The sequence below is a fragment of the Pelophylax lessonae genome, assembly GCF_965119305.1.
Source record: "Pelophylax lessonae genome assembly, chromosome: 6".
Taxonomy (NCBI): domain Eukaryota; kingdom Metazoa; phylum Chordata; class Amphibia; order Anura; family Ranidae; genus Pelophylax; species Pelophylax lessonae.
This window is the reverse complement of record NC_138773.1, coordinates 113,301,947-113,315,889: the sequence shown is the minus strand read 5'-3', so window position 1 is coordinate 113,315,889 and position 13,943 is coordinate 113,301,947. Positions and strand designations below refer to the sequence as shown.

At 45.4% G+C, this 13,943-nt stretch overlaps 1 protein-coding gene across 2 annotated transcripts in view; it reads left to right on the top strand.

Moving 5' to 3' along the window:
• BFAR (bifunctional apoptosis regulator) overlaps nucleotides 1–13,943 on the top strand; it is a 93,099-nt gene that overhangs the window by 22,456 nt on the left and 56,700 nt on the right. For both annotated transcript variants that reach the window (XM_082261994.1, XM_082261995.1), the window contains exons 4-6: nucleotides 7,796–7,965; nucleotides 10,955–11,099; nucleotides 12,979–13,149. In XM_082261994.1, the coding sequence (XP_082118120.1) occupies nucleotides 7,796–7,965; nucleotides 10,955–11,099; nucleotides 12,979–13,149 (486 nt within the window). The remainder of the gene's footprint in view (nucleotides 1–7,795; nucleotides 7,966–10,954; nucleotides 11,100–12,978; nucleotides 13,150–13,943) is intronic.

Below are 13,943 nucleotides of genomic sequence, written 5' to 3'. Positions count from 1 at the left end.
GCCTGTGCGGGTCCCCCACGCCATGTGAGGTAAGTGTATCTATGTGGGGACCTGTCTGTCTGGGGGGGTGTCAGTCTGGGACTGTGTAACCTGCCTCTATTCACACTGCTTGTCTCCCTATCTCTCGGCTGCATGCTGTGGGCTGCAAGGGGGGGGGGGAGCTGTATGACACTGTGTGTGTCAGTCTGGTCAGTGTGGGAAGCTGTGTGCTGTGGGGCATGTTTTTTTGGCATGTTTGGGCATATACAGCGATCGCTGCGGCGATCTGACATGTATTCTGATATTGGAATGTAATGTGTGTTTTAATGCACTGTGGAGCGGCGATTTCGGCGCCAAACGACGCCATTTTGCCTACACTCGCTCCGGCCGCATGGTTTACATGCATGGCGGCCATTTTCTTGTAGCCTCCATAGGCTTACATAGAGCGCCCTGGCAGCATCACTTCCTCTTTCCAGGAACACCGATCGAGGCAGCAGCAGCGGCGAGGGTCTCCTCAGGTTTTATCCTTCTGTTCTTGCTATCCATTGCCTGTGTTCAGTTTGCATATTCCCTGTGGGGGTCTCATTGTGCTTGAGTGTGGTGCGGTGGGCCGCGCTTGCTTAAAAGGGGCAGTTAACCCTTGGTTGTCTGGCATTACAGGGGCAATGGATTCTCAGGAGGGCAAATTTCCTACAGTATTGGTGGAAAGCCAGGGGACCGCTGTTTCCCCCCCAGGGGGGGATTTAGCCACTATTGTGGCTGGCCTTGCTGCTCAGGTGCAAATGCTGGTGGCTGCTCAATCTACTAAAAGGCCCAGAGTTGCTCTTTCCTCTGATTCTGAGGGTGAAGGTGATGGGGCTGTTATGGCGGGGGCCTCCTTATCGGGGTCCCGCTCCTCTCTTGATCTAGTGGGGTCTGAGGTGGAGGCTGAAGTTGAGGGGGTTGATAATTCTCCCCCTGGCTCGCCTGAAGAGCTTGCAATCATGGATGAGTTGATTGCTTCCATTAAGCAAACGCTGCGTTTGCAGGACGAAGTGTGTCCCCCCGCTGCCTTGGCGGCTTATGGGACGCAGAGGAAACGCAGGACGCCGCAGGTTTTTCCCTGCAATGCTGATTTTCAGCGCGCTGTTAAGGATCAATGGCGCGATCTGCGCAAACCTTTTGCGGTACCAAGTAAATTCAAGCTGCGTTATCCTTTTTCGCCTGCCACTGATGAAAGGTGGTGTGTGCCTCCACCAGTGGATCATGCAATTGCGGTTTTGAACAAAGCCACTGCGATTCCTGCAGAGGGTTCCCCTGTTTTCCGTGATGCCACGGATAGGAGACTGGAGTCTCTTGCCCGTCATACTTATTCTGTTACGGGTTCTATGCTTAAGGCTCTGTTTGCTTCTCTCATGGCGGCCCAGGCGATCGCAAGTTGGACGCAGATGCTTAGGCGCGTCCTAGTGGCCGATTCGGCCTCGCCGGCGACCCTGGATATGGTGGATCAGATCCACCAGGGTGTCATGTATCTGTGTGATGCGGACCTGGACCTGATTCCGTTGGCTGCACGTGTGCACAGCGTGGCGGTGTTGTCTCGTCGCCTGGTTTGGTTAAAATGTTGGTCGGTGGACCAATCTTCACGTAAGACCTTAGCCAATCTACCTTATAATGGGTCTCGCCTTTTTGGGGAGTCCCTGGATGTGTTGATTAAGGGGATCACCGGGGGTAAGAGCACTCTCTTGCCCCATTTCCCCAAGGCTAAGGGGGCTTCTGGGAAGAAGCATGCTAATTTTCGGCCCCCTCAGGGGTCCTTTCGTGCCTTTCGGCCGCACTACAAGGGCAAACCGTTCAAAGGTCAAGGCTCTCAGAAGAAGCCCTGGTCTGGTAAACAGAAGTCCGGCCAATCCGGACCTGCAGCCCATAACAGTTCGGCCTGAAGGGGCGCCCTCACCCAGTTTTGGGGTGGGGGGACGCTTGCTCGGTTTTCTTCAGCCCTGGTTGGCCCGTGTGCGGGACAGATGGGTTCTGGAAATCGTTCGATCTGGTTACAAGATCGAGTTTCTCTCTCGGCCGGAGAGCAGATTTTTTCCCTCAAATCTTCAGCTGTCTCCAGAGCGCTTGCGGGACCTGCACCTGGCGGTGCGGGACCTGAGGGCTCAGGGAGTGGTGGTTCCGGTGCCTCATCGGGACAGGTTTCGGGGGTTTTATTCCAATCTGTTCACCGTGCCCAGAAAGGAGGGCAAGGTTCGTCCGATTCTGGACTTGAAGGCTCTGAACCGCTCTGTGCGGGTTCGCAAGTTCCGCATGGAATCCCTGCGGTCGGTGGTGGCTGCCCTGGTTCCGGGGGAATTCATGGCCTCCATCGATTTGAAGGATGCGTACCTTCACATCCCCATATTCGAGGGTCATCAGAGGTACCTTCGATTTGCCATTGCGGGGGATCACTACCAGTTCGTGGCGTTGCCTTTTGGTCTCGCCTCGGCTCCGCGGGTCTTCACCAAGGTGCTTGCACCGGTTCTGGCATTATTGAGGGCCCAGGGCGTTTCTGTCCTGGGGTATCTGGACGACATTCTGGTTCGGTCTGCGACCAGCCAGGGTCTGGAGGAGGACCTGTCTGTCACGATGCAAACTCTGCAGGAGTTTGGTTGGACGATAAATTTTCCAAAGTCGACACTGAGTCCGTCGGTTCGTCTCCCCTATCTGGGAATGATACTGGACTCGGTGCAGGCGAAGGTCTTCCTGCCGGAAGACAAACTCAGGACTCTCCGGGAGGAAGTCAGGTCCCTCAGGGACGTTCCAAACTCGTCTCTGCGGACGTGTATGAGATGTCTGGGATTGATGGTCTCGGCCTTCGAGGCGATTCCTTTCGCCCAGTTTCACACGCGGGGTCTCCAAGCGGAGATCCTGTCCAGGTGGGACGGGCGACCTCAATCCCTGGATCTTCAAATCTCGTTGAGTCTTCGCACCAGGGAAAACCTTCTGTGGTGGCTCCAGTCCCCGTTGGTGTCCGGGGTCAAGTCGTTTCGTCCGATCTCGTGGACGGTGATCACCACGGATGCCAGCCTGTCGGGCTGGGGTGGTGTTCTGGGCGTTCTGTCCGCTCAGGGGACTTGGTCGGAGGGGGAGTCTTCCCTTCCCTTCCGATCAACATTCTGGAATTGCGTGCGATAAGTCTCTGTCTTCATCGCTGGACGGACCGGCTGCAGGGTTGCCCGGTTCGGGTGCAGACGGACAATGCCACGGCGGTGGCCTACATCAACCACCAAGGGGGCACCAGGAGTGCCCGAGCGGCTCGAGAAGTGGCCGACATTCTGTCTTGGGCCGAGACTCATGTCCCGGCGATAACGGCGGTTCACATTCCGGGTGTGGAGAACTGGCAGGCGGACTATCTGAGTCGCCAGACCCTGGATCAGGGGGAATGGTCTCTCCATCCGGCTGTTTTCCAGATGTTGTGCGCGAAGTGGGGTCTTCCAGATGTGGACCTGTTCGCGTCTTGTCTCAACAACAAGGTGAGAAGGTTCGTGGCAAGGACGCGCGACCCTCGGGCAGACGCGTCGGACGCGTTAGTGGCCCCGTGGCATCAGTACAGGCTGATGTACGCGTTTCCACCGATTCAGTTGCTGTCCAGGTTCCTTCGCAGGTTACATTCGGAACGCAACACGGTGATTCTTGTGGCACCGGACTGGCCTCGCCGGTCCTGGTACGCAGACCTCGTGAATCTGGCGGTCGACGCCCCGTGGCGTCTGCCTCTTCGAGACGATCTACTGTCTCAAGGACCGATATACCATCCTGCTTTACAGTCGCTGGCTTTGACGGCCTGGCTGTTGAGACCGAGGTCCTGAAGGAGAGGGGTCTCTCTCCGGAGGTCGTTCATACTTTAATCAACGCGAGGAAGTCTTCCTCTGGGAAGGTTTATTACCGTACTTGGAGGGCCTATTTTGCCTGGTGTGAGTCCAGGGGGTTTTCACCCCGCACGTACTCGGTGTCCCGTGTGCTGTCTTTCCTTCAAACGGGTGTTGATCAGCGTTTGGCGCTGGCTACGATAAAGGGTCAGGTGTCTGCTCTGGCCGTTCTGTTTCAACGTCCCGTGGCTTCCAACCCATTGGTTGGCACCTTTGTTCAGGGTGTGCGGCATCTGGTTCCCCCAAGGCGGGATCCTCTGCCCCCTTGGGACTTGAATCTCGTTCTATCTGTGTTACAACATGCTCCTTTTGAACAGATCAGGGAGATCTCGTTGTCTATGTTGTCCAAAAAGGTCGCCTTTTTGGTGGCGATCACTTCGGCTCGCAGAGTGTCGGAGCTGGCGGCTTTGTCCTGCAAGTCTCCGTACCTGGTTATTCATTTGGATAAGGTGGTTTTGCGACCTAATCCTTCTTTTCTTCCGAAACGAGTTTCGGAATTCCATCTTAATGAGGATATTGTCTTGCCTTCGTTGTGCACGAAGCCTAAACATCCAAAGGAGGTGAGATTGCACTCTCTGGATGATGTTCGGGCGATTAGGGTTTACCTTAAATCGACTGAGTCTTTTCGAAAGACTGACTCCTTGTTTGTTCTTCCAGAGGGTCCTCGGAAGGGCATGGCGGCTTCGGCCTCTACCATCGCCAAATGGATCAGGCAGACCATTGAACAGGCCTATGCTTTGCAGGGGAAGGTTCCCCCTGTGCCTGTGAAGGCGCACTCTACTAGATCTCTGAGTACGTCTTGGGCCTGTCGTCATGGGGCTTCTGTAGCCCAGGTGTGTAAGGCGGCGACTTGGTCGACCGTGCACACTTTCACAAAATTCTACAAAGTAGATGTTCAGGCATCGGCGGATGCTTCCTTTGGCCGCAAGGTTCTTAGTGCGGCTGTTCCCTAGGGTCCCTTGTTGGGGACTCCTGGCTGTTGGGATAAGTCTTGTATCCCCTGGTTTTTTGTCTTTTCCTGGGTTATTGCTCCTGTTGAGCACTTGTTTTTTGCTGTTGCCCAGCTGGTTTCCTACCTTTTGGTAAGGTTCCTTCTTTGATGCGGAGACTGCGTTGCCTTTCGGCGTGGATGCGTTTCCCACCCCTCATGTTTGCACTGCTTTGGGACGTCCCCATATGTGACGAATATGAAGAGGCGGCGACTGTCGGAGGACGTAAGAGAAAACTGAATTTTTGTAAAATCTTACCTGTAAAATTCCTTTCTCTGAGTCCTCCGACAGTCGCCGCCCCCGCCCCTCTTTTGGGGTTTGATTGTATACTCTACTGCTATTCCACTAAAACTGAGATATGGTTGCAGGAAGTAGGAGGGTATTGACTGAGGGGACCACCCCTTGAGGGTGGGATATGTTAAAAGCTTTATTGTTAACATATTCTGTTGCCTAGCTACTCCTTCGGAGCAAAGTCTAATACCCATATGTGACGAATATGAAGAGGCGGCGACTGTAGGAGGACTCAGAGAAAGGAATTTTACAGGTAAGATTTTACAAAAATTCAGTTATTTCATAATGCATACCAGCACAATATGCCATTGCCTTGCAGGGTGTTTTTGTTTTATTTTTTTAACTACCGCAGTTTTCTACTGCTTCAAATCTGTTTCCTTAGAATTAGAATGTGATGTTTTACTTTAAAATGCCACTCCACGGAGAAGCAGTACTAAAGTTTCAGTGGATTTTAAATCTTTAGCTGGACCAAGCTGGTCCAAATTTACTATTTTGTTCGCTAACAGATGCAGTAGCTGTGTGTGCTGTGTAGAGCCTCATATGATACACAGTGCTTATGGCAGTGGGATAGGATTTACCATTCTGCTTAAGGAACAAAATTGAGTCAAGCTCAGCCATTCACAGGGAGCTTTGTATTCTATAAATAAATGGAAAACTTCCTCTGGCTGAGATGGGCAGATGACGTCACGGTCCCCACCTCAGCAAATCAAAGAAAGTTTGGTATTAATTTTAAGAATACAAAGCCCCCTGTGAATGTCTGACCAGCACTCAGCCCGACCAAAGCTAATGCTACGTATAAGCTATACAGCACACACAACTGCTGCAACTGTTGGTAAATAGTTCATGTGGGTCAGCTTGGTCCAGACAAACTATTTTAAAGTCAACTGAAAGGTGGAGTTCTGCTATAAAATAGAACTGAAGGCAAAACTCTATAGCCAAAACAGGAAGTCAGAAAATCTTTTCAGAGTGAGCGAAATCCCTTGTAGTCAACATGGTCACCAGAACTAGTGTCATCTTTGAAAGATTTCTCATCTATTTCAAGTTTAGAATTTCAGGACGGGGTTTATCTCTCTAATAAGGACACGGATGGAAATAAAAACTTGAGGGGTGTTTTATTCTTTTTTCACTCTAAAACTAATAAAAAAAAATTCTAATTTAAAATGTACACAAAAGCCAATAGTGCAGCATAAGGCTTTACAGATTTGCTTTGAATCTAGGAGCCAGCTAAAAATGTTAGGCCTGTGCACACGATCAGAAAATCAGATGACAAACATCACTTTTGGAGCAATCGTACGATAATCTGATCGTTAGTACATTGCTTTTACATTGCATTGTTGTGATCTGGCCATCAGGTTACACACGGTAATCATCATTACACTGGTAATGATTGAGACTCTTGTATTGCTTCACTATGCTATGGTTTGAGTGTTCCTCCCATGGTTGGAGTAATGGTTGCCAGAACCTGTTCCTTTGCCTTCAGTTTACATATGAAGTAGCCAGCATTATGACAGACTGCCACAATGCCTAGTTTTCCTACAAGTTGACCTGATTTAAAAAAGTTCACCTTTTGTGTAAGTAAATGCACATCTTTTTACAGGTGAAAAAAGTGTGGTTATTGTGTGTTTTTATTATTATTATTCCATATATATTTTTTTTACTATGAGCCTGCAAAGCATTGCACCTATCAGCAACAGATTGAAGTAAAAAAGTAATATGGAAAAATACATTTCTGCAGCAGAGTAGGGATGGATGTAGAGGGGGAAACTGCATGATGAAAGTTAAGATCCGCTTTAAGTAAACCTGTCCTGAGGGGACCTGCTGCTGCCCACAAAATTAAAGTTCACTGTTATTGTATGGCCACAGGCTTTCGATCGCCTTCAAGTCACTAGCCTAAAAAATGTATATGCAGATCATGAAGAATCAAGTCAGAAGTCAGTGCAGTCCTCTGCATATTTATTCCAGGTCAGTGGGTTAAGGTATAAAAGCGATTTATTTAGCAAAACAACCAAGCAAAAAACAATTCCATTATTTTCAGAAGTCAGTAATTACTGCTTTTCTTTAAAGAATTCCTGATCTGTTACATTGGTCCAGCTTGGACCATACCTGTGGGATCCCTCTGGTAGCTGGAAATCGTAGACACCGCCAGTAATCTCCACTAGCTTCTGTGTCCTGTGCCAGGTAGATGCGCCACTGCATTGTTGGCACATACTCCATTCAGATAATGCTTTGCATTTTTCTTGGAAAAGGTGGAGAGGCAGAAATATCATGTGCTCCACCTTATGCAATCAGGGAATGCCTTGCATTCTCCTAGAGCAGGGCAGCCCCTGAGCATGGGACTTGGAAGCTAGTGGAGATTACTGGAATAGCTCTGTCTAATACAGCGATTTTTTTTTTTTTTTTTTTTTTTTTTTCCTTTTCTTTTCATTACCCCCCCCCCCCCCCCCAGCTGGTATTTTTTAACAAATTTCAGCTAGACCTGGTTAAGTTAACAGTTCTTTTTAATTACATTCACCATAGAGAGCCATAGCCCCCTTGGTTCCCCTTCAATGGGATTATGACTAGGATGTTACCAAATCAGCTAAGCAAGTTTTGAGCACACTGTAATTCTGTATGGATACACATTTATCACATCTTAACTTTTTTACTTCTCAGGTTGTGTTACTAGTTTATCACTGGAGCAGTCGAGAGTCTGAACACGACCTCTTGGTTCACAAACCCGTTTCTAAATGGACTCCAGAGGAGGTAGTGCTTTGGCTTGAGCAGTTGGGTCCGTGGGCTTCACATTATAAAGAACGTTTTTTGTCAGGAAGGGTAAATGGAAGGTAAGCAAACATAATTAACATTTTCATCTTCCCTGGTAATTTCAATCGCCTATTGTCTACTACCTTGTAATATTCACAGATCAGCCATAACTGTATGGTTCCTGACCAGTAAAGTGAATAACATTGGTTATCATTACAATGGCATCTGGAAGAGGGTGGGATATAGCAAATGAGCATGTTCCTGAAGTTGTGCTGAAAGCAGAAAAAATGGGCAAATGTAAGGATTTGTGCAGCTTTGACAAGGGCCAAATTGTAATGGCTAGATGACTGGGTCAGAGCTTTTCCAAATTTGTATCAGTAGTGTTGTATCCTGTTTAGTCTGTTCTCTTTTTTGGATGGTGTTAGTCTGCAAAACAATCTATTAGAAGAGTAAATGTTATGACCCTTTTTTTTTTTTTTTTTTTTTTTTTTTTACCTTGTTCTTTGGAAAATTGTTTATATGCACCCTGACTACACCATCAGTGAGAATAATATTATTGGTTTCTTTAGCCCAGGAGGATTTTCCTGCTTAACGTCCAGGCCACTTTTTCAACTTGGCACTGCACAATTTTAACTGACAATTGCGCGGCCATGTAACCTTGTACCCAAATGAAATTGACGTCCTTTTTTTTCCCAAAAACAGCTTTCTTTTGGTGGTATTTGATCACCTCTGCGCTTTTCATTTATTGCGATATTAATAAAAAAGGAGCCGAAATTTTGTGAAAAAATTGACATTTTCTACTTTGACAGTTAAAAAATATCCAATATATTCAATTTTTGTCATATATTTAGGACAAAATGTATTTTTCACATTCTGATATAGAACATTCCCCCAAAAAAATTTACAAATCAAAAATTTTTAACATTTAAGGCCAATTTGTTTTCTGCTACATATTTTTGGTAAAAAAAATCACAATAAGCGTATTTTGATTGGTTTGCGCAAAAGTTATGAAGTTTATTAACTACGTGAAAGATTTGTCATTTTTATTTTACTACTAATGGCGGCGATCTGCAATTTTTTTTTCTTTCCCTGGGACTGCGACATTCCGGCGGACAGATCGGACCCCTAACTGACATTTTTGACACTTTTGGGGGGGGACCAGTGACATTACTACAGTAATCAGTGCTATAAATATGCACTGTTACTGTATTAATGACACTGGCAGGGAAGGGGTTAACACTGTTGGTGATCAAGGGGTTAAATGTGTGCCTCATGCTTACTGACGTGTGTGGGGGGAGGGGGTTGTGTGACACAGATCGCAGGTTCAGCTATACTGAATCCTGTGATCTGTCCCTGTCTGTCACAGAGGAGATCCGCCCGCTTTGTTTACAGAAGCGAGTGGATTTCCTCACTCTTTCCCCAAAGATCGGGGAACAGTGGCGGTGATCACTGCCTCTCCTCCCCTGGCCCGACTCCTGCTGTTTCTGAATATAGTGGGAGCGAGACTCCGGCGCCGCGCGCGCCGCCGAGAGAGGGAGGAATCCAGTGACGTAGGTCTAAGTCGCTGGACCCAGCCGAGCCGCTCTTCTTCAGTAGCAGCACAGTGAGCGGTCGGCTAGTGGTTAAGGTATGCTGGCAATAACTTCTCAGCCACATCATGACTGATGGCAGCACATTCTCACATAATCAATGCTTGGAATATGTCAGAATTTGTGGGTGTTTTTATCACCCGCCTCTTGAGGATTGGCCACAAGTTCTTAATGTGCTCTCTTTTTCATGGCTGTGTTCTTAAAATTATGAGTGAGCCCAATCCCTTGGCTGAGAAGAAACCCCACACATGAATGGTCTCAGGATGCTTTACTGTTTGCATGACATGGGACTGATGGTAGCGCTCGCCTTTTCTTCTCCAGACAATGTTTTTTTCCAGATGCCCCAAGCAATCAGATTCATCAGAGAAAATGAATTTACCTCAGTCCTCAGCAGTCCAATCCCTGTACCTTTTGCAGAATATCAGTCTGTCCCTGATGTTTTTCTTGGAGAAAAGTGGCTTCTTTGCTGCCCTTCTTGACACCAGGCCATCTTCCAAAAGTCTTCGCCTCACTGTGCGTGCAGATGCACTCACACCTACCTGCTGCCATTCCTGAGCAAGCTTTGCAATGGCGGTGCCCCGATCCTGCAGCGGAATCAACAGTAGGTGAAGGTCCAGGTGTTTGCTGTACTTTCTTGGGCGCACTGAAGCCTTCTTCACAAATGCAGTGGAAGTTTTTTTTTTTTTTTTTTTTGGGGGTGGGTGGGGGGGGGGGGATTAAGTTCATTTTCATTGAAAAGAGGGACTTTGCAATTATTTGCAATTCCTCTGATCGCTCTTCATGACATTCTGGAGTACATGCAAATTGCCATCATGAAAACTGAGGCAGCAGACTTTGTGTAATATTATATTTGTGTCATTCTCAAAACTTTTGGCCACATATGTAGGCTAGGTTCACAACTAACTGCTGAGGTGCAGTGCATTAAAGTGCATAAAACTTTCTTCACGGTAATGTGCTTCGCGTTGGGCAGATGATTCATAATTGTCTGGCACGCACCTTAGCGGCCCAGAAATTAGACCTGCAGCTTTATTTGTTGGCACACTGCAATGCTTGTTAGTGCATTGAGTTGCTGTCCCAACGCACCTCTATCTGGTGTGTGTGTGTGTGTGTGTGTGTGTGTGTGTTGCCATTCGAAAACAGTGTGTGATGCAATAAATTGTAGTTGCGTGCATACACACGCTACGTGCATATTGGAGAAATCATGTTCTGCTTTCTTAACTTTTAATTGTTAACTGTTAGCAGTTGTAGCGTGACCATCATGGTATGCTAGTTGTATTATGGTAACAATTATTTATTTTTCGTTTTTAACCATTGAAACTTTAAAACCATTTTTAACAAATCCTTTTTAGGCTTGTAGTTTTATAATTTTTTTTTTTTTTTTTTTTTTTTAAGCTTTGCCAAAAGTTTTTCATGCATAAAGCATTATCTAACACACTGCTGATTTTTGTGGTACTTTCTATCTCCTATGATGTTTTTACAGGCTCCTGCTCACGATTGCAGAAGATGAGTTCTCAAAAGAGCCATACAGCATAGAGAGTAACAGTCACAGAAAAGCCATTATCATGGAGCTGGAAAGAGTCAAAACCCTGGGAGTCAAACCACCTCAGAATTTGTGGGAATATAAGGTACAGTTTTTCATTGCTTTTGCTTTTTTAAATAATTTTTAGCTATTATGTGATTCTAGGATGTCCTGATACCTGTTATCTACCCTAATACAATATTTTATACTGCGTGTGTCACCACTGCAGAATGTCAGATGCTGGTAGAGATTGTGTTGCTGGGATTTCCCACACACAAAGTGCAAGCCTAGGATGACATGGTTTCAGTTCTTTAGCAGAGTACTGGACCCTAGCTAGTACTTGTACCTGAAAGTAAATGAGGTAAAGCTGTGCTTACGTTACATGTCCAATCCAGTGTAAGAAAATACAAAAACAGATCCTTTCTTGTTTAAGTGACACCGGATTCAGACACAGTTGGATTACGCAGCTGCCTACAGGAGGATTTAGACACTGGCAAAAAGTTTGGATGTCTCCCCCCCCCCCCCCCCCTCAGTTTTTATGATGCCAATTTGCATATACTCAGAATGTTATGAAGAGTGATCAAATGAATGGCAATGAATGGCAAATAATTGCAAAGTCCTTCTTTCCCATGAAAATGAGACTAATCCCAAAAAAACATTCCAGAGTTCTCAGCAGTTCTAGAAGAGGTTATGGGCTGTAAATGTACTTTAACGCTTTTCCTTCCAGAATCATTGTCCTTAGCTTTAGTGGCCTCTGAGCATTTTGCTGTGGAGATCCCCTCTGATTAAAGCCTGGTACACATGATCAGATTATCTGATGAATAATTGTCCGTTTTTTTTTTTTGTTGCATGCTAGTCTCATATCGAAAAGAGATTACCCAATGTACAAAAATTCTCTACGACCGTATACAATTTTGGATGTGATGTAATGTGTTGAAATGTTTTGTAATGTATTTTTTCATTTGTGAGCATGCGTAGTCCTGCTCTTAAGAATTTTTTTTCGGACGAAAACTATACATAACATTCGGATGCCTTGTTCACTTGGGATAAACCTTTTATAGCCTGCACCTTCAGGTTTTGTTTTCCAAAAATTAATAATCGTCTAATACTAGATCAGATCAGATAATGATCAGATAATCAGCCACTCGCTAGGTTGTATGGAATATTACTTCCAATTTTCTTAAACCACCTCAGTGTACAGGCCTTTTAAAGTCTCGCAAAGCCTTGCAAGATGATTTGTCCCTTAGGAAGTTACCATTGCTCCCAGACTTAAAGAAGCCATTACATTTCATGCACACCACATTTATATGGACGAGCGAGTAGCCTGTAGCTTCTAGTGTTAGTCTAGGATCCCTTAGAGTCCCCAAGACTTTCCAGTACACACCTTACTCAGGCATCCCATATAGTCTAGAATACTCCTGATGAATATTCATACCTCCAAAACATTTTACACACCAAGATCTGTTTGAAGAAGCCTTTTAATTGAAACCACTCAGTTGCCACCATTAATGCTGCAGTGTCCTGCCTCAATAAACCGCTGACCATTCTTGTTGAGGATGTAGTGGTGTTTAAGCAACCTACTGACAAATGTTTATAAACTCTTTCCAAATCCTTGTTTTTTTCTAGCTGTCCCTGCAATTGCAGCCTGCTAAGGGCATATTAGTCTGTCAAACCTTACGGGAATTTACTTTTTTTTTTTTGGCCAGTGTCCAAATTCTCACATAGGTAGCACTATAACCTAGTTTTCTTTGAATCCTATGTCCTTAAGTGAATTTGAAGAAATTGATTTTATGGGAAATACAAAAATCCTATTTTATTTACCAACATTTGCCTTGATAGGTAAAATACATCTACTCTAGTAAATCATAGCCAATATGTTTTCAAGCTTTATCTCGGAAATTTTGAGCAGGTATACTTTTTAAAATGCATTAATTGAAAATCCTTGTATTTGGAACTTGATCTTCTTTGTATTTTGTTCTTTTTAGGCTGTAAACCCTGGAAAATCCCTTTTTTTGTTATATGCACTCAAGAGCTCCCCGCGACTCAGCATGTTATACATGTATTTGTTTGATTACACAGATACCTTTTTACCTTTCATCCATACAACATGTCCTCTTAAGGAGGAGAATGAAGAAGACCTCATCACCAAATTTATAGTAAGAGCCTTTTTTTTTTTTTTTTTTGCATGCTCCCTTTTGACAAAATACAGTGATTTATTTTTATGTAATTTTTGGTTTTCCTGGGTACATTCAATTAGACTTGTCAGTTACCTATTCAAGAGTATCCCACTTTTTTCATTTTGTTCAGTGGTGGAGTCTGGCGTGAGATATAAAATGACAGTGGTTAGATTATGATCCCAGTTTTTTTCATAGGTGGGTCCTAACAAAAGAATAAGCAAATTGCACTGGATAGTGCAGGTAAAACAACCATTTAGAAAAATAAAAACTGTACTTGCAAAAGTTGAGTTGTCATCACAGCTCAACATTCACAGCATGAATCTGTGTATGCAGAAATTAACCTCTCCCTGTGTAAAAGCCCAAATCCAGGGAAAAATTAAAATACTGACGGCTTGAATGAACCCTGGCAGAAAATGACAACATTGCAAGGATAAAATACCTGAAGCTGCATTCTTTATGCAGGAGCTTCTCCGTTACGAACGGCTTCAAGATTCCACATTTTCCTTAGCGTAACAGCAGAGTCTAAAAGACCTGGATATTTTCTGGCTATTCATGCTAGTCTCTTCTCCCCCACACCTAATCTGGGCTTATACTTCTGTCAAAAAACCCACCTAGCCAGTAGAGTATGTTCCGGCTGCAACGCTGCCTAAACATACATCTGATGTAAAACAAGCTGATAGATAATGGATAGATAACTTAAAATAATGTAAGACAAATGCAGCACAAAAGGCCAGCAGAGCTTTCCCTGTGACAGTTTCCCAGGAGATGGTAGA